Source organism: Meriones unguiculatus, chromosome 7 (assembly GCF_030254825.1).
Source record: "Meriones unguiculatus strain TT.TT164.6M chromosome 7, Bangor_MerUng_6.1, whole genome shotgun sequence".
Classification (NCBI taxonomy): domain Eukaryota; kingdom Metazoa; phylum Chordata; class Mammalia; order Rodentia; family Muridae; genus Meriones; species Meriones unguiculatus.
In genome coordinates, this window is record NC_083355.1 from 7,390,015 (window position 1) to 7,409,531 (window position 19,517).

The window sequence follows — 19,517 nt, forward strand, 5'->3', positions numbered from 1 at the left end:
GGGGTGGATGTCCACAGTGGGCTGGGCTCTCCCACGTCAATCATTCATCAAGAGGACGCCCCACAGACTTGCCTACAGGCCGGGGCATCTTCTCACTTGAGGTTCCTTCCCAGATGACTCTAGTATATGTCAGGTTGACAAAAAACTAAGAACAAGGTTGGTTTTCTTTTCTGGCTCCTATTTATCTGTTTATTGTTATTTTGATGCAGAGTCTCTTGTATCTCTGGCTAACCTTGAACTTGCTATGTAGCTAAGGCTAGCCTGGATTCCTGATTCTCCTGTACCTCCCAAATTCTGGGATTATAAGCATGTGTTCATGTGTCACCATACCTGTCTGTTTTTGTTTTTTCAAGATAGCGTTTCTCTGTGTAGCCACGGCTGTCCTGGAACTCACTCTGTAGGCCAGGCTGGACTTGAACTCACAGAGATCCACGTGCCTCTACCTTCCTAAGTCTTGGGATCAAAGGCACGCACCACCAACTTGGCCTTGTTGCTATTTTTTTAATTCAGTGCTGGGGATCAAACCCGGGGCTTTTTGCATGCTGGGCAAGGACTCTACTGACTAAGCTAAATCTCCAGTCCTAGCTGTCTCTCTGTCTTATCGTCTGAGACAGGGCCTTTGTATATAGCCCAGACTGGCTTCAGACTTATTAGATAGCCCATGCAGTTCTCAAAATCTCATGACTGTCCTGCTCAGCCTCCCCAGTCCTAAGAGTATAGGCACGCACCACATCCAGACTTCTATGCTCTTTGAATAGCAGCTGGGGACCAGCAGGTCCTAGCTGGAAGGGGGATGGATATGCCAGCACCAGGTACTGGGTGGCCCACCTTTTCTTCCGCTTGAATCTACCTGCAGTGTTTGCCCACACAAGGAACTCCATGCCCACGGCAGCCCACAGCAGCCCACTAACTTGTCAGGGGTGGTAGGCAGTGTGTGTGTGTGTGTGTGTGTGTGTGTGTGTGTGTGACTCCTTCCTGCTTTGGGGTAAGAAGAAGGGCCCCAGCAGACACTCTGGGGCATCTCCAGGGACAACAGTGCTGGGTGTGGGGTTCAATTCTTTTCCTACCTCTGCTCATGACTCACTGCTGTCATGACTCACCTTCCTGTCAGGTTCAAACTCCCTTGGAGGGCAAGATGCCCAAGTGTTGCCCAGGACAGAAACTGTTCTCATGGGGTGGGGGGTGAGGGTCCTCATGGAAGTGGGTTATAGTAGAGCAAGTGAGATTCCAGAGACCTGGACTGGACCAAATAGACCCAGACGGGCCAAACTCCCCTTGGTGGAAAGGAGACTAGCATTGCTGAGGCCAGCACGTGGACCTGGACACTGCTGGTGGAGAGTGAAAGGGGCCTTTCCCCCACAGCTGTGCTCAGGAAACCACTGGGTGTGTGGCTGCGTGGGTGCGTGAGCTCAGGCATGTGTGAAAAGAGCAGGGTCTCTGGGCTAGTGAACCCTAGTGTGAGGGCAGGATGTGACTTCAGTGAGGACCTAAAGACAGAGGGACAGCTGAACCCTCTCATCGACTAACTCCCTGCTGGCTGTGGGCCCTGAGGCAGTCCCTTGGGTTTTTCTATAAAAGCCTGTTAGTTGAAAGAGCCTCTTGACTCTTTTGCCTGATGTGTCAGCCAGACAGTCCTGCAGCGCCCCCTGCTGGATGAGCTGTCAGGGGCATTGGGTAGCAGGACTGTAAATACAGAGTCCATGCTTTCCTCATGGAGGTTTCGGAACAGGCCTAAACAGGTAGAATCCCAAGATACTCCCATGCCTAAGACTGTCCCATGGTCATTTCAGCACAGCATCCTGGACAGCTGGGGGTCTCAGTTCAGAAGTTAGGACTGGCAACATAGCCCGGTGGCAGAGTGCTCGCCTGGCATGCTCCAGGCTCTGGGTCTGAGGTTCAGTGGGAGTAGGATGTGTGTGGTTACTTGAGGGTGAACCAGCCCACGGACACTCACTTGGGGTATGCTGTGGCTTTGGGGCTGGCCTGAGCTACATGAGAGTCTACCTCAAGAACAAGGCAAAAAGTGCCACTATCCTGATCCTGGACTTCAGAGCTGAGGGTCAGTTCACTTCTGTTGTTCAAGCCTCAGCCTGTCAGTCTTAGAAAACGAATGAGGTGGGTCCAGAAAGTCATTCTTCGGCCACCTTCCAGTCAAACCGGCAAAAGCCACATAGAGACGTGGGAAGAACCAGGCAGTGGTGGTGCATGCCTTTAGTCCCTTTAGACTTTGTAGGCAGAGGCAGGTGGATCCCTGAGTTCCCAGCTATCCTGGGTTACAGAATGAGTTCCGGGACAGTCAGGGCTACAAAAGAAAGACCTTGTCTCAAAACATCTCCCCTCAAAAAAAAAAAAAAAAAAAAAATTGGGAGGAAATGGGAGACCCTTGTCAACCATCCCCCAAAGCTAATAAAGCTAAATCTTCAGCAAAAGTGACTGACATGTGGTCACTGGGAAGCCAGGACCACAAGGAAGGACCTCATGGAGCCAATGTAGATTCCCATCAGTCAAAAGATATTTCAGCAGGTGTGTGGGTAGGTGGGTGGAGAGTGGGAGGGAAGGGGAAGGAAACAGACACGGAAGGGACTTTTTCTCTTCTAAAAGCCACTCGAGAGTTTATGGCTAAGGAAATGCCTAAAGGAAGGTATGGAGGCTCTCACAGTGATCTCGGCACCCAGGCAGCCTCAGCAGGAGGATCTCCCTAAGTTCGGGTCATTCTGGACTACATAGTGAGGTCTGGCTTCAACCTCCCACCCGCCCACCTCTCCAAAACTCTTAAGCCAGAGTGCACAAAGATACAAGAACAAATCATTTGGGATGGGGAGTGGTGGCTTTTTTTTCTACATTACCCAGGCTGGCCTCAAACTCATGATGCTCCTGCCTCAGCCTCTCAAGTACTCATTTACTGGTGTGTGCCAAAATGCCCAGCTAAGAGCAGATACGTGATAGCACTTGCCATTTACATTTCAATGATGCACTTAACAAAATGATCTTTAACTTTTAAACTTTTTTTTTTTTTGAGACAGGGTCTCACGTAGCTCAGGATAGCCTCACACTCCTTATGTAGCTGAGGATGACCTTGATCTCTGGATTCTCCTGCCTCCATCTTTCCAGTGCTGAGATTACAGGCACACACCTTATCATCACTCTACAAACGTGTTACAAGTTGTGACCCAATGCATTTTCTCCTTTAATTTCTTGTATTGGTGTGCAATCATGTGTATATTCCTGTGCACACGTGTGAATGGTGTGTGCATACACATGGAGGCTGAGGGCTGCGTTGGTCCCTTACTTGAGTCCGGAGCTCAGCCGTTCCACTAGTCTAGCCAGGCAGCTTGCCCTGGGGATTTCCTCTTCCCACCTCCCTTGTGTTGAGATTACAGATGGCTGCCAGGTCTGCCTGCCTCTTCTCTCAGACGACCCAAACTCCTGTCCTCTCACTTGTGTGTCAGCACTTTACCCACTGAACCGTCTCCTAGTCCTCACGCTTTTCACTGATTTCTAGACAGGGCCTGAATATGCTACTTCCTGGACTCAAAGACTCCTTCTGCTTCAGCCTTCTAAGAGGCTGAGACCACCTGTGAGCCCCATGGTTCCTGGGGCCCTATGAATTTTATTAGGGAAGCATGATACTAGGCCCCAAGACTGTTAGGCCCAGAATTGGAAAGATAGAGGTAGGACAAAGCATCCCCCAGGTGTTCTGCATGTCAGAACACCTATCTCATGCTGGGTAGACCAGGAGTCCGAAGGGTTCGGACTCCTGGACCAGCTTTGGGGCTGTGGACATGGCAGTTAACTGCTCTAGGCTCCCTGTTCCACAGTTAAGTGGTCATGGTACTTCAATGTACAGGCTGTTTGAAGACACAGATGTTGGGCTAAAGAGATGCCTCTGAGGTTAAGAGCACTGGCTGTTCTTCCAAAGGTCCTGAGCTCAAATCCCATCAACCACATGGTAACTCACTACCACCTATAATGAGATCTGGTGCCCTCTTCTGGCAAGCAGGTGTACATACAGGCAGAATACTGTCTACATAATAAATAAATCTTTAAAAAAAAAACAAGAAAACACAGATGTTACCCAGCCTGTGAGAACAAATGGGGTCATCTTTGCATAAACACCCAACTTCTGGTGGCTCAAAGACCCCACCTGTGTTGATTTCTACCTGCCTCAACAGCATTCCTCCAGCCATTTGGAGGAAGTTTCTGGGACAGTTGAGAACATTTGCCTTCTCTGGCCTCCCTGGGGATGGGACCACCTGGTATTTGGAAGAAGCATCCTATAGTTGGCCCAGCCCCCTGGGGTGGTTGTCATTGCTTGTCCCTGACCTTGGTCACTCTCTTGTAGGGTTTCAAAGGTTTCCCACAGGGGAGGAAGAAAATCAGTATTTCATTTGGCTCAATATCAAGGACAACTTTGGCTTTCTTCCCAGGGACTCCTTGTAGGGGGTGGACTAGCCTGAGCTGAGACAGACACCATCCGTTCCTCCTGGGGTTTCCTCTTCCCTGGTTGCCTGCACTTGCACCCCTCGACCCTAAGCAGAACACAGAGCCCACGCATCCGCCCTGCCCTGCACACATCTTCCTGTGCACGCTGGAGACCCTGATGCTCAGTGCCTGCTGTGGCGGTGTACACCAGCTGAGCTGGTGGCTCAGCTCCCAGATTCCCAGCCTTCTCTCTCTCCTCAGCATTGTCTGTATCCCAGAAGCAGACCTGGTGGCTCAGAACACACACACATCTACTCAAACAGGGCAGGGCCAGAAGCATCCCACCCCAAGCCCAAAGGTCTGGAGCAGCGGCCTAGCACACACTAGCACACCGGCTCTACACCAAGGCTAGAAATCATCTCTCAGTTTGAGTCCTGGTGCTGATACGTGTTTGTGACACGCTTGGGAATGGTGGCTGAGGGGTAAAGATGACGACTGTTATCCTCCTTTTGGGTGTGGTCAAAGGCTCATGTCTGAGTGTCCTTCCCTCCAGACCAGTAAGAGAGGAAGGGGACGGGGAGCTGAGCATTTATTCTGAACCAACTGTGTTCCTGGCTTACATCAGCTCTTTAGCTTGCATCATGCATCTAGCTAGTGTCGATGGAGGTAGGTGGGGGCTCAGCTCCAGGCTCCTATTTAGGAGAGAGGTCAGCTCAGCCTGAATGGGAAGCAGAAAAGGGCCCAGCTGGCAGCTAATGTGTTTACTCAAGGCCTGCAGCAGGTGGACCGGCCATCTGCCGAGCTCTTCCCGCTGAGCCCCAGGTGGGGGTGGGAGTCGGGGTGGGGGTGGGGGCGAGGCAATGCCAATAAGAGGGGCCTCACAGGGGTCAGGGAGGGGGAAAGACTTTTCATCGGTTCAGCCACTCTGCCTCCCTCCCAATGCAAAAGAAATGTCTTCCTCCAAGGCTGGGGGAGGGAGGCAGTTGAAGATACTAGCAACACACACACACACACACACACACACACGGGAACTCACGTGCACGTACGAACTAATTTTTAGGACCCTGGGCTGATGATAGCAAAGTAAGACTCATAGATACACTATGGGGCTGGTGCAAGGAGAGATTCAGAATCAAGTTAGGGTGTCTGAGACCAAAGGGACTGCTTCTCCCTGTCTGGGATAGGCCTTGGGACTCCAGTGTATATATGTTAAGACAGCGGGACCTCTGTTCCCTAGCTAGGTACCTCCCATCGCTCAGCCAAAATCATTGGCACCCTTAGCCCAGGAAAGGCCTTGAACCCCTTTCCAGCTTTACCAAAGAGAAGCCAAAGAGACTGCCAATTTAGGGAGCAGGAGGCAGGCCAGGTTCACATGAATGTGCATCTGTCCATCTGTCCATCGTTCCACTCATGCATTCAGCTCACATTAAGTTTGTGCAGGTGGATTGCCCTTTTCCAAGGGGTGCCTCAGCAGCTGTTATGATGTGTGGGCCAGTGGAGCCCCGTTTTCCCCCCAGAAAATGGGAACTGGGATGAAGCTAGCCTACAGAGTGACTAAGTTTGTTTTCTTCTTCCTACCTGGTGTCCTCCAAAGGGGAGGCCTTTTCCTCTTCCCCAGACTGCAAAATTGGTAAAGTTTCGATGGATACAATAGCAAAGATTTCATCAGGTGGTGGTGGCACAAGCCTTTAATCCCAACACTAGGGAGGTGGAGGCAGGTGGATCTCCAAGTTGGAGGCGAGCCTGGTCTACAGATCAGGTTGCAGGACAGCCAGGACTACCCAGGAAAACCCTGTCTCAGAAACCAAAACCAAAACAAAACAAATGCAAAGGCCTCTGGGCAGGTATCCCGGAGGCCCCTGGGATACTGAGCATGGCCCCTTTCCTCTACAGCTCTGCCCCTACAGACTTCAGCACAAGTTCTACTACTGTGCCCTTTGGCTGTGACTTTAAGGTACAAGACATGTGTGCTTCATGGATGACCTGTCGAACCGTGGCTCTGAAAGTCTTGCTGATGCAGCAATAGAGGCCAAAGTTGACAGCTGTGTTGAGCATGGCCACCATGTTGGCTACATCCAAGGCCAGGTGGACCCTCCAGTCCCGGTGGACAGGGGCCACATACAGGTGGTACAGCATGACTGAGATGCGTGGTGCCCAGAGGAGAGCGAAGAGGGAGGTGACCCCCAGGAGGATGGCTGAGCTCTTGCTCACTCCTTGCTGCAGCCCTCTCTGGCCCCTCTTCCGCAGCCGGAGGATGATGGCTGAATTGGTGACCAGGAAAACACTGCAGGGGATGAAGTAGGCGATGAGGCAGTGAGCCCACTTGAGGAGTTTGTCCATCATGCTGGGCGGGTCTGCATCCCTCCACACATCCAGCCACCAGTAGAATGGGATGCCCGTCAGCAGGGCAGTGCCAAGGATAGCGGCGATAGTGCGGTGGGTCCGGCCTGGGGACGAGGTGGCCCGATGGCGCAGGGGGCGGCACAGGGCATTGTAGCGATCCACAGTGAGCAGGACTGCAATCCAGACCGAGGCATGATTGGCAGCAAACTCCAGGATGTTAGCTGTGCGCACCACAGCCTGGGGCACCTGTCGGCCCAGCACGGCTCCCTGGAGGAGGAAGCCTACGAACACGATGATCAGTTGCGTGAGGATATCTGAAGCTGTGAGTGCCAGGAGGTAGTGGTAGGAGGGCTTCCTGGTCCTGGCAGCAAGGCGGGCCAAGGCCACTGCAGTCAGCAGGTTGACTGGTGGAGACCCATGTCAGGAAAGGGAGAGGTCAGAAGCATTAGAAGGGGCATTAGCAGTGAGCTCCTCAAGATGTCTGCATGGTCCCTCCCACCTGACATTGCAAGGGACAGTGTGCCTTCTGTTTCTGGTTCCCTCTTTACTCCCTCCCACAGTACCGGAAACTGAACCCGGGCCAGCCAAATGCTCTACTACTGCAGTATGTAGCCTTCTTTTTCACTTTGTATTTTGAGTCAGGGTCTCACTAAGTTGTCCAGGCTGGCCTACAATTCAGGGTAGTACAGGGTAGGCCCTGTAGTTCCTGTTTCTGCCTTCCTGGGTTCTGTCCCCTGTAACCACAAAACCAAACCAAACCAGAACAAAGGCTGCTTGGCTGAGCTGCTTAATTTGCTCAGCCTTGCTCCATCACACCCAGGCCATGGACCACTGTGGCAACACTAGCTGGGCTCACCTAGGGGGCACCCACACGCTGCCTTTTTAGCTCAGGTCTTTCTCAGGTGTTCTATGTCCTTTAGAACAGAGGTGTCCTGGGATCCAGGCATAGGTTTATGTACTAGACTTAGGAAGTGACCTCAAACAATTCCACATGGCCTTTCCTTTTTTTTTTTTTTTTTGTGGCAGGGTTTTTCTGTGTAGCCTTGGCTGCCCTGGAACTCACTCTATAGACCAGGCTGGTCTCAAACTCACAGAGATCCTACCTGCCTCTACCTCTGAGTGCTGGGTTTAAAGAAGTGTGCCCCCACACTACCTGGCCACATGGCCTTTCCTACATCAATTCATCCCTCCAACCCACACACCCCAGCCAATACTCAGGTTCCACTCTGCACAGCGGCCACACAGGGACATGGACAGTGCTGCACAGATCCTTTATGATCTTCAGAGAACTGGGACTACTTGAAGGAGGGCCTCAGTTCTGGCTCAGCCTGAGGTCCCAGACCCTGGCTCCCCACTCACCAGGTAGCCCCAGGCTCAGAAGGACACTGTAATAAATGACAGGGATGATACCAGCCACACACGGCGACCTCTCTGGGCTCTGTGGCCAGTGGCCGTCCACATCATTGTATCTTAGGTCACTGGCATTGAATGCAGGCAGCATGGTCACTTGTGGCTGCCCAGCTAGGAAGGATGGAAAGGCAGAAAAACAAGTTACTTTTCACTGGGGCTTGGTGGACAGCAGCCCCTGCCTGACCCCAGGGCCCTTCTATTCATTCAGTACTGCTCGGGGCAGAGCCCTGGGACAGACCCAGACAAATGCAGTGTCTATCTCTATGGAACTGCACCCCCTCCGCCCCCGGGCTTCTCTTTTATCAATGGCAGGACTACTTGGCCGTGGTGACTGCTCTCCCCCACATGGTCGACCCTGGCACCACGGAAACTGGCTACCCTGTGGTACTTGTGGACACAGGGTCTGGAGAGGGACTGGAGTGGCTGCTCCTTGTGCTGGATGACTCTGAGCCGGTGGGTGGTGGCTCCAGGCCACTGCTCAGCTCCATTTAACAGCCAGCCCCTCTCCCCAGAGACTGACTGGGGTCCCTTCCTTCCTAAGCCGAGAGCACCAACCACTCTTCTACTGATGCTCAAATGACTGGGATTGTTTGATAAGGAAACCCAGTGCTGGAGTGAGGTGGTGCAGTTATCCAGGGGCTAGTGTGGAGCGAGGACCCCTACACACCTGCTTTGGCCTCTAGTTGCCTCAAGTACACTTGAGGCTTTTTAAAATTTAACTTATGGCTTTTTCCTTTCCTGCTGAAGAGGAGTGGGGAAGCCTCCCTCCTACCTCCCACTATCACTATCTCACTATCAGCAGCATCACGCTCCTACCCCACCCCCATGCCCTGCCCTCTAACTTACTACCGCTTCTCCCATTTGAAAATGCTTTACCTGTCTCCGGTCCCTCAAGTCCCATAGTTCCGGGTCCTGGGCCCTAAGTCACCAGCAGCTTTTCCTTGCGGTCTCTAAAGCACCTTGCAACATAACCAGCTGTGTGTCCCTCACACACTGGCTCTCGGAGGGAGAGTTATCTGCTCCGCACTTCTCCCTCTAGCTCTGAGTCTGTTGGTACAGAGAGTGGGAGAGTGGGGTAGGGAAGGAGGAGTGGGGAGACAGGGAAGGAAGGGGAGGGCCCCAGCATGAGTCTCTAGTGGTTCCAGTAGGAACAAAATAGGCTCTCCTACGGTACAGGACTGGCAGGGAATGTTTGCTGGGTAGAGGCTTTGGGTGAGAAAGGCTGTGGGTAAGGGTTTCCTGAAAGGTTCGTCTGTGCTTGGGGGGAAGGAGAGTAGGGTGAAAAGGCAGAAAGGCAGGCCCAGCTCTGGATAGCTGCCTCGGGCAAAAGCATCCATGGCAAACTGGCCCACTCAGTGGGCACAGCCACACCCTGGAGTTGAGGCTCTTGGGGAAGGCTAAAGGATACAGGGGGCAGAGTCTGTGGTCACCCACACGATGAAAGACCCTTGCTTGCCAGAAAAGAGAACATTTGTGTCCAGAAACTGGGAGATTAGCACCAAGTCTTAGAGGAAGGCAGCTGCATCTGGGACTTAGGTCCCCAGAGACCTCTCAGGGGTTAAGTTCAAAGGATTCTCACCTGTAGAGGCCACAGTGGAAGGGTGAGATGAGTCCAGGCTACCCAGAGGAGGGGTGTGTTGGAACAGAGGAAGGCAGGAGGCCATGTGCGGTGCTACCCCCAGGAGAAGGCTGGTCAGGCTGCCGGCAGGGTAAAGAACACAGGACCCTGTTTTTTTTCCTGGACGTGGTGCAGCCAAGCAGCTCTCAGGAACACTATTCTCTGGTAAATAAACACCAGCCGGTGCCAGCAACGCTCCGAAGAAGCTGGAATGTGTGGTGAGTGGCTCTCTGCACCTGGGTGAGGAGTAACCAGGTCCGCCTACCATGGGCAACAGGGCACAGAATCCAGGGGGACAGTGTGGGCTGCAGAACTGAGGTCTACCCTGGAGACACGTTCCATGGTTGTTTTAGTTACCTTTCTGCTGCTGTGAGAAGACACCTGACCAAGGCAGCAATTAGAGAAGAAGGTATTTAAGTGGGCCTGGCGTATAGTTTTAGAGGGTTAGTCCATGAACCTTATGGTAGGAAGCCGACAGGCATGGCGCCGAGAGCTTTACATTCTGATCTGCAGGCAGAGAGCGAGACTAAGCCTGGCCTAGGCTTTGGAAACCTCAAAGCCCACCCTTATCGACACACCTCCTCCAAACAGGCCACACCTCCTAATCTGTTCAAACAGTTCCACTTGCTGGGGATCAAACATGCAAACGTATGAGCTTAGGAGGGCCATGCTCATTCAAGCTACCATGGTGGTTTAGTTTCTGAAAATGTACCAGGAAGTGTGGCAGGGAATGACAGGCATTTTCTGGCTCCCTAAGGTAGATCCCATGTCCAGGGCTGGTGCCAACCTACCTGAGCCCAGGACTCACTTGAATTCTCACAGCAGAAGCCTTGCTGCCCGCCCCCTGGTGGCCACCAGGGGTCTTGCAAAGTTCTACCAGGCCCCTTGGCAACCTATGATATCTGCTGCTCCAGGTGCTGAATGCTATCTCCATTTCTACTGTATTTTATTTTTATTTTGAGGAATATAAACACTATAAGGTAGCTTAAGGGCTCTTCAGACAGAGCCCAGTGTTCTCCATCACAGCTCTCCTGTGACCTATGTAGATAGCCAGAGCATCCGGATCAGGGGCAAGGCAAAGGCAGCAGAGAGGAGGGAAGCTGCATTTGCTGAAAAGGACACCTTTTCATCTAAGCTGTGCCTTCAGCCAGCTTAGCCGCTCCAACCTCATCTTCACCCTTGGGCCCCTCCCTGTGGAAGGGATCATTCTATACAAACATATATATATGTCTGACATATATATGTCCCTCCCTGTGGAAGGGATCATTCTATACAAACATATATATGTCCTACTTTGGGGGTGGTGGTGATGGCTTGATGCCCCTCTTGCAAAGGACACAAGTTCAATTCCCAGCATTCACATGGGAAAACCCAGCACTCATGTCTGGTGGCTCTCAACCTTCTATATAACTACATCTCCAGAGGATCCAACACACTCTTTTGGTCTCCAAATACACACACACACACACACACACACACACACACACACACGTAAAAATTTAAAAATTAAAAATTGCTTTGGGAGGAAATGGAGAGTCAGCAGTTAAGAGCACTAGCTGCTCTTCAGGAAGACAGGGATTCAATTCCCAGAACCCACACGGCAGCTCACAAACCATTTGTAAACTACAATTCCAGGGGATCTGATGCACTCTTCTGGCCCCTGTGGGTACTGCATGCTCACGGTACACAGACATACACATGCAGGCGAGACCCATACCTATAAAAATGACAACAAAATATTTTAAAAATTTGCCTTGGAATGTTCACGGTGAATATGTGGCTTTCTAGACAGAAAAACGCTGTAATTCAGGAACATGTGGGTGTCAGGAACCTTCACACTCCACAGGAGAGGCCATGCTTATCAATAGCATTGAGCGCCACAAGACAAGAGCCAAGGTCTGCTGGATCCATAGCCATGGAGGCAGCATTGTCAACACTGTCACATAGGGGAATGGCAGTACCTGACTGGGCACAGGTGGTGGCAGAGGTAGGCCACTGAGTCATCATCATGTACACAGATGGTACCTGTTCAGAGGTAAGTTGTAGTGAGAATTCTGAAATTTTGGTTTCTTTAAAACAAAACAAAACCAAACAAAACAAAACAAAACACAGAACTATTATAAGAATATGCTTTTGTCTTAATCCCAGCTGTGGGATATGGGGCTGCTTCAGCGTGTCCGCAGCAGCTGACTGTGATTTGACTCGTGCTCTGGCAGGGGCATGATTTTGCCAGCTGAAGATAGTTTCTGTGATTGTGTGACATTTGGAATTCGGGGGACTTTTCAGAGGGTACATAAATGCTAGGACCCTGAGAGGCGGGCTTGTTGTTGGTCATGGTTTGTCACGGTTTGTTTAAGTAGTTGTACAAAGAGAAGAAACAACAAGAAGAAGAAAAGTAGATATCCTGACAGAGAACAGCAAACTTGCTCCAAGAAACTTAATGTCCCTAATTAGCAGGAAGTTATCTAACGATGACTTTGCCCCCTTTCTAACTCCTGACTTTCTTCAGGGATCTCTTTCCTCTCTATCCTGTTTTCTCTCTTATCTAGTGCTAAGGGGTTGAACGGATGGAAAAAAAGAAACCACAAAGCAGCCAAGTCCAGCTGCAGCAGGTTGCCTGTCCTTGGTGAAGAGTTTCTTCCTGCATAGGCTCTGAGGGCCTCAGCCGTGCCTCGGTGTTGTACAGTCTATGGGAAGGGTGGGCAGGCAGCCCAGTGGGAGAAGCATGGTGCATCTGGACAGGAAGACCAGGCATGAGGGTTGAGTCATCTGGGAGGCACTTCCGCTGAGCCGGACAGCTCCGATTCTGCCAACCCGGACAAGGCTGGTGCCAGACCCAGTTCTTGCTTTCCCTGTGGCTCCAGGAGGGGGTGAAGCTGTTGAGGCTCTCTGCACCAGAAAGAGACAGAGCTCAATACATGAAGCTAATTCCTGGGATCCAGAGAGTGAGGGCAAGAAGTTCCAACTCACCTCCAGAGCCACATTTCCTAGGGTTCTCCGACTTCCATGTGTCAACTTCAAGGGAGTCCCTCTCACAAGGAAGTAGGGGCAAATCCTGTTGATTTTATGCAAAGGTGAGGTCTCAATAACAACACAAACACACATACACATGAATGCAAACACATACCCACATATATACACATGTACACACAAACCTATACATCACCCACACAGACATGAACACATATATACTAGACTCTAGACCCCACCCTCCCCCTCTTCGTTCCCCATGTTTTCAGAATATGTCTCTATACTGTCTGAGACCAAAATCTAGCTTCCTGCCTCAGTTTCCCTACACATGGATTATGGTGCCATGTTTGCTGCATGTCTTCTTGGAACTTTGGGAAGGGGAAGGCTGGAAATTAGGCAGAAGCTGGGGAGGGGAGCCTGGAGACATGGAGACATACATTGGGGTGAGCTAAAGACGGGATGTCTTGGTAGAGAAACAGGCTGTGCTCCTACAGCAAGGGCCACAGTACAATATCCTTGTATTGGGAGATGGTCAATCCCTGTGCAGCTCTCCCAAAGGCCCATCACTGTCTCCAGAGTTTCTTCAACAAACAGCATGAGAATGATCCCCTTTACTCCATACCCCTATTCAATACTCTTATCCTCCCTTCTGGAGAACTGGCCCACCCTAAAATGGGAGTGGAGGAGGGGGAGAACCCTGAGCCAGCTCTTCCTTGCCTCTTCCAGGCCCTTCCTTTGCAGCCAGCTCACCAGGGCATTGCCAAGTATTCTCTGTGCCAGGGTGGAGGCTGGGCCTGGGGGCTGGGGCCCTGGGGCTGGTGGCTGCCAGGGGTCCTGGAGCCCTTTGCTTGCCCTTCAGAGGGCTTAAAACTTCCCGAGAGAGGACCGGCTAGCTTTGCTGGGTTGTCTGGAGAGGTGGGGGGAGGAGGGTGTCCGGATCTGTTCCCCTTGGGGGCCCAGGCCTGCACAATAGCCCCTGGGGCGGCCACACTCTGGCTTAAGTAGTTGCCTAGGCAACAGCAGGGGCCAGCTTCAACCAATCCATGGCAGAGACTGGTAGGGGGAGGGAGGCCGAGGAGGGAAGGGGGCACTGTCCCCTTGCTGGATCCTATATAAGGAGGAGGGATGGGCTTGGAGTGCTCTGGGCTTGACTGTCCCTCCGGTGGACTTAGGGACAAGGGCACCAAGATGCTCAGGAAAGGCTACTGCAAGCCTGGGTCCTGGGGCAGCTTCTGGGCCACCCTGGCCTTGGTGGGACTGGTCACTCGTGCAGGTGAGCGGGCAGTGCCGGGATCAGGTGCCGGGTAAGGAACAAGGTAAGGGGTCGGGGCAAGAACTTCTAAGAGGCGTGCATAGGGCTGGCCAGGAGGTGGCGCAGTACAGCCAGCCCCAGAGAACGCTGAGAGACAGGAGGGTCTCCGAGGGGAGAGAGAAAGGAGCAGACTGCCTCCAAGGGAAAGGGGCTGGGCAGCAGGCAGGGCACTTAACGACAAAACGACCCTCTATTGTTCATCGTCTCAGGCAGCTGGGTCTAGGCAGAGGCCACATGGGGACGCCATCAGCATTCAGGTCCTTCAGAGTGACAGCTGGGGAGGCCAGGCGGGGAATCCACCACCAGCAGCTGCTCCCCGCTCCTCTCCCTCGCTGGGTATCCCTCAGACACAGATGCTCAGCTCTTGTAAGCCTTTCTTCCAACAGTCCACACGTGAACTCCGTGCTCTGGGTGCGCGCCGGTGCGTGCGTGCGTGTCTGCCGGTGCCCGACTTGTTAGACACTCCTTTCTCACTTTGCAAGGTTTCCTGCACTGCTCTGTTTAGGGCGGAGTGGGGGAGGCTATGTGTCCCCATCTGACCCCATAGCCTCATCCGAGAACACAGGAGACAGGCCTCTGTAGAGAGATGCTAGCTTTAGCGCTCTTACCCTGTTCCTTCATTGTTTGGCCCATGGTATTTCCTTGGGTCCCTTCTGTCTCATAGATGGGGAATCCAATAGAGCAGGGCTGGGGCTGTGCTTTCCAGGTGGGTGTGCTGGTGCATTCCTGTGGGGGAGGAGGATCAAGAACTCAAAGCCAGCCTCAGCTAATAATGATTTCAAGGCTAGCATGAGCTACAAGAGACCCTATCTCAAAACAAAACAAAAGAAAACAAAACAAAAAAAATCAAAACCTAAAAAGAAAACCAAAGAAAGACAGAAAACAAAAACAACCCATACCTGCGTCAGCTTTGGTTTCACTTTGGTCTCCCCAACCCTGTCCCTGACCCTGAGTACCACAAGCCCACCACCACCGAGGGTCTCTGGGGCCTTATGTTTTTGTCTCTGTTCACTCTCTCACTGGCTGGCTCCAGAGTGCTCACTTGTGCATTTACTTATTTTTTTTTAAAAGGATTTATTATGAATACAGCATTCTGCCTGCACGTGCACCTGCAGGCCAGAAGAGGGCACCAGGTCTCATTATAGATGGTTATGAGTCACCACATGGTTGCTGGGAATTGAACTCAGGACCTTTAGGAAGAACAGCCAGTGTTCTTAACCTCTGAGCCATCTCTCCAGCTCCATTTTTTTTATTCTTAAAATTGTGTGTGTGTTTGTGTGTGAATGAGAGAGAGAGTATGCATGTGAGTGTATTTTCGTGAGAGTGTGTGTGTGTGAGAGGGACAGAGTGTGTATGTGTGTAAGAGAGAGTGTATGTATGTATACATTTGTGTGTATGAATATGTGTGTGTGTCTGTATGTGTGTGTATATATGTGTGTGTGTGTGTGTGATGAGTGTGTATGCAGAAGCCAGGGCTGTATGGTTCCTCAGGTGCCATCACACCTAGCTTCTTTACCTTGGTTCTGGGGATACAATTCAGGTCCTCAAGCTTATATGTCAATCATTTCAGCATCAGAACTCTGTCTCTCTCGAGGACCGCCCCCCCCAATTACATTTCACTTTTTTTACTTTGTATGTGTAGGTGTGTGTGCTCAGGTGCTATTGCACACAGGTGGAGGTCAAAGGACAACGTTCAGGAATCAGTTCTCTCCTTATACCGTGTGGGTCTCGGGTATCAAACCCATGTGGTCAGCAGCTACCTTTACCGGCTGAGCCGTCTGACACCCCGCCCCTTTTAGACAGGGGCTTGTTTGGCAGTGACACTTGATCTGATGCTGGCTATGGAGCCCAGGCTGGCCTTGAACTTTAGCAATCCTTCTGTCTCATGCTTCCATTTGTGAACTTATTATGTGTGCGAATGGAGTTAGGGTCACTCATGGCCACAAAGCAGCCACATAAGTGCTCAGTACACGAGGCTGTGAGAGAGGTGGGACCCAGAGTTTCCTTTGCCCTCACCTGGAGGTCAAGTGCCATGGACATTAGTTCCTGGAAACAACAGCTGGCCCATGACCTCTTCCTGAGTCTACTCTGGGCCACCACTGCCACCCAGGATGAGTCAGCTCTTGGGCACTCATGTTCTTCGTGTGTGCTCACAGCTCCCTCCTTAGGCTCTCTGCCCTTCTCCACACACTGGCACAAGTGGCACTGGTTGGTCCTTTTGCAGCCTTAGAAGCTCCAGGCCTTTCTCAGGCCATGCTCTGTCCCTCCCTGCTGCAGCTCAGAGAGCCGACGTGGGTGGGGAGGCAGCGGGCGCCTCCATCAACCACTCCCAGATGCTGCTCCAGCGACTGCAGGACTTGCTTCGGCAGGGCAACGCCAGTGACGTGGTCGTGCGGGTCCAGGCTGTGGGCACTGACGAGGTCCGAGCCTTCCACACCCACCGCTTGCTGCTGGGGCTGCACAGTGAGCTGTTCCGAGAGCTGCTGAGCAACCAGAGCGAGGTGGTGCTGCAGGAACCCCGGGACTGTGCTGCTGTCTTCGACAAGTTCATCAGGTATGCCGGGGAGGGGCGCAGAGCTGTCCATGGCTCCCCAGCCTCAACACCACCTTCAGGCTCCCAGAAGTCGGGCCTCACAGGTTACTGTATCTACTTCCAATGACATAGCATGACACACAACATGTACCTCCTTTTATCTCTGCTTTTGCGGCCCTCCCTGCTGTGGCCTGTGCCCCAATTTCCTGCCTTTGTAAGTCTGAGCTACTTACAAACCCAGCTAAGAGGCCTTACAGAAACAACAGATTTTTGGTCAGTGTCATGTCTCTGAAACCTCCATGCACCTCAGGGCCACTGAGTGGAAAGGTCAGTCAGCTCTGCCTCACCCTCCTTGCACAAGGAAAGACTTGTAAAATAGTCTAAGGAGGTAACCTTGTTCGGACGCTTAGGCAAGGTGGCTGCAGGATTCTAGGCATCCCAAGTTCCAGGCCACAGGAAGAGTGACAAAACAACAGGGTTTCCCAGAGAGCCACGTGGGATGTCTCGAGATGTGCCAGGGGGACTGCTGGGAAGAATGTGGCAGTGGGGGATGGGTGGGTGGGGGGCAGCACTGTCAGAGAGCCAGAGAGGTAAAACAGCTAACAAGGAAAGGAAGACCGGACAGATGAAAAAGCCGGACTGCAAAGAGAAGGGGATGGGGACAGGAGGTTGCCTGGGTTGGCCAAGTACTCTGTAGTGAGAGTTTTTACTGCCTCTCGTTGTGCCGACATTCTGGAGGCAGGCTCTTCCCTTTTCCTCCTTTTAAGATTCATCCAGTTAAAAGACTTGCATTGTCTACTGGAAAGGAGGAGGTCAGATGGGCATCTAAAGCCGGACGTGGACACTGAGGTTATCAGCAACAACTTCTCATCTTAGCTTACAGTTAAATATGTAGTAGGTGCTCAATAAACACGTGATCTCCACAGTACCAGAAGCTAAAAGATGTCTGTACAGGCCAGGAGGGAACCTGAAAGGGAAAGACAGGAAGCTTCAAGGCCCATCTATCCTGTTTGTTCCTTACAAAAATAGTGGTGTCCTCTCTAAGGGGGGTGGGTGGCCTTGTCCAGACTCAGCCCCGCCGATTTTCCTATCTCTATTTTCATTTTAAAAATCATATTGTTATTTTGTATTATTAATCTGTGTGAGTGTATACCACGTGTAAATGGGTGCCGGAAGAGGGCTGGGGTTACAGATGGTTTTGAGGCACCCAGTGTGGGTGCTGGGGACTGAGCTCCAGTCCTCTGGACAAGTGTCTCAACTGCTGAACCATCTCAGCCCATCCCCTCTCTTACAGGTATTTGTACTGTGGTGAGCTGACCGTCCTGCTGGCCCAGGCTATCCCGCTGCATAGGCTGGCCACCAAGTACCGAGTGGCGTCCCTGCAGCGAGGCGTGGCAGACTACATGCGCGCGCACCTGGCAGGAGGCGCGGGTCCAGCCGTGGGTTGGTACCACTACGCCGTGAGCACCGGGGACGAGGCCCTGCGAGAGAGCTGCCTGCAGTTCCTGGCTTGGAACCTGTCTGCCGTGGCGGGGAGCGCGGAGTGGGGCACTGTGAGCCCTGAGTTGCTGGCGCAGCTCCTGCAGCGCTCGGACCTGGTGCTGCAGGACGAGCTGGAGCTGTTCCAGGCGCTGGAGGCGTGGCTGGGCCGCGCGCGGCCGCCGCCCACCGTGGCCGAGCGCGCGCTGCGCTCTATCCGCTACCCCATGATCCCGCCGGCGCAGCTCTTCCAGCTGCAGGCCCGCTCAGCCGCGCTGGCGCGCCACGGCCCGGCGGTGGCCGACCTCCTGCTGCAGGCCTACCAGTTTCACGCCGCCTCGCCGCTGCACTACGCCAAGTTCTTCCACGTGAACGGCAGCGCCTTCCTGCCGCGCAACTACCTCGCGCCCGCTTGGGGCGCCCCGTGGGTCATCAACAACCCGGCTCGGGACGACCGCAGCACCAGCTTCCAGACGCAGCTGGGTCCCAGCGGCCACGACGCGGGGCGCCGGATCACCTGGAACGTACTCTTCTCCCCGCGCTGGCTGCCCGTCAGCCTGCGGCCCGTCTACGCGGACGCCGCGGGCACCGCGCTGCCCGCCGCGCGCCCGGAGGACGGGAGGCCGCGGCTGGTGGTCACGCCGGCTAGCAGCGGTGGCGACGCGGCGGGCGTGAGCTTCCAGAAGACCGTGCTGGTGGGTGCGCGCCATCAGGGCCGCCTCCTGGTCCGCCACGCCTACAGCTTCCACCAGAGCAGCGAGGAGGCTGGCGACTTCCTGGCCCATGCAGACCTCCAGCGGCGCAACTCGGAATACCTGGTGGAGAACGCTCTGCACCTCCATCTCATTGTCAAGCCGGTGTACCACACCCTCATCCGGACTCCCAGTTAGCTTCTGGGTTGAGAAATAAGGCCTGGCCTGGACAGCGCACCAGGCTCTGGGGGAGGGGTAGGCAAGCGTGGAAGGGACTGTCAGCCTGGGCCCTGGGTGACCAGGTGCAGCTGGTTGGGGCTAGGGTGGAAGGCAGGTGAATGTGCCTTTCTAGCTGACTTGAAGGCAGCACTCTTGGGCCAGAATAAACCGATGTTCAGAGAGGCCAGAGCCTCAAGCAACTCCTGCGTTTCAAAAGTCTGAGTTCACATGCTCTCCACTGAGGGCCCCTCCCCGTGCCAGTGTCTCTGTCCTCCAGACCTGCCCCTGTAGTTTGTGAGGGTTTCTGCCACTGCCATCAAGTCCCTGGCCTCTTGTTGAGGCTAATGGAGAGAACCTTGAGAGATGGCTACTAACTAGACCTTGTTTTAGCCCCATCCTTCTGGGGAAGGAGAGTCTTGGCGTCTCGAGGGAAAACAAAAACAAAAACAAACAAAACCACGTTCCCCAGATTTTTATAAGTCTGTGCCAAGTGAGACGGATCCCTTAGTCCCAGACACC

General features: G+C 53.1%; 2 protein-coding genes across 2 annotated transcripts; one reads left to right on the forward strand and one right to left on the reverse strand.

Annotated features, from left to right (window-relative positions):
* Positions 1-6,101: 6,101 nt before the first annotated feature.
* Positions 6,102-9,082, reverse strand: Gpr142 (G protein-coupled receptor 142). The gene is made up of 3 exons (XM_021634842.2): positions 9,052-9,082; positions 8,125-8,286; positions 6,102-7,169 (listed from the first exon to the last, which is right to left on the reverse strand). Exons 1-3 carry the CDS (start codon positions 9,074-9,076, stop codon positions 6,310-6,312), a joined length of 1,047 nt encoding a protein of 348 aa, XP_021490517.1. The 5' UTR covers positions 9,077-9,082; the 3' UTR covers positions 6,102-6,309.
* A 4,776-nt stretch (positions 9,083-13,858) lies between these two features.
* Positions 13,859-19,514, forward strand: Btbd17 (BTB domain containing 17). The gene is made up of 3 exons (XM_021636214.2): positions 13,859-14,036; positions 16,353-16,629; positions 17,903-19,514. The coding sequence occupies exons 1-3, from the start codon at positions 13,889-13,891 to the stop codon at positions 18,975-18,977; spliced, it is 1,500 nt and encodes a 499-aa protein (XP_021491889.2). The 5' UTR covers positions 13,859-13,888; the 3' UTR covers positions 18,978-19,514.
* Positions 19,515-19,517: the final 3 nt, after the last annotated feature.

Bases quoted from the DNA above. Each gene is read 5' to 3' on its own strand.
- Btbd17 (XM_021636214.2), top strand. From the start codon at position 13,889: ATGGGCTTGGAGTGCTCTGGGCTTGACTGTCCCTCCGGTGGACTTAGG. The intron at 14,037-16,352 runs GTGAGCGGGCAG...TCCCTGCTGCAG, and splicing joins GGGACTGGTCACTCGTGCAG to CTCAGAGAGCCGACGTGGGT. The intron at 16,630-17,902 runs GTATGCCGGGGA...CCTCTCTTACAG, and splicing joins GTCTTCGACAAGTTCATCAG to GTATTTGTACTGTGGTGAGC.
- Gpr142 (XM_021634842.2), bottom strand. From the start codon at position 9,076: ATGGGACTTGAGGGACCGGAGACAG. The intron at 8,287-9,051 runs GTAAAGCATTTT...CATCCTTCCTAG, and splicing joins ACTTGAGGGACCGGAGACAG to CTGGGCAGCCACAAGTGACC. The intron at 7,170-8,124 runs GTGAGTGGGGAG...GGTCTCCACCAG, and splicing joins TCTGAGCCTGGGGCTACCTG to TCAACCTGCTGACTGCAGTG.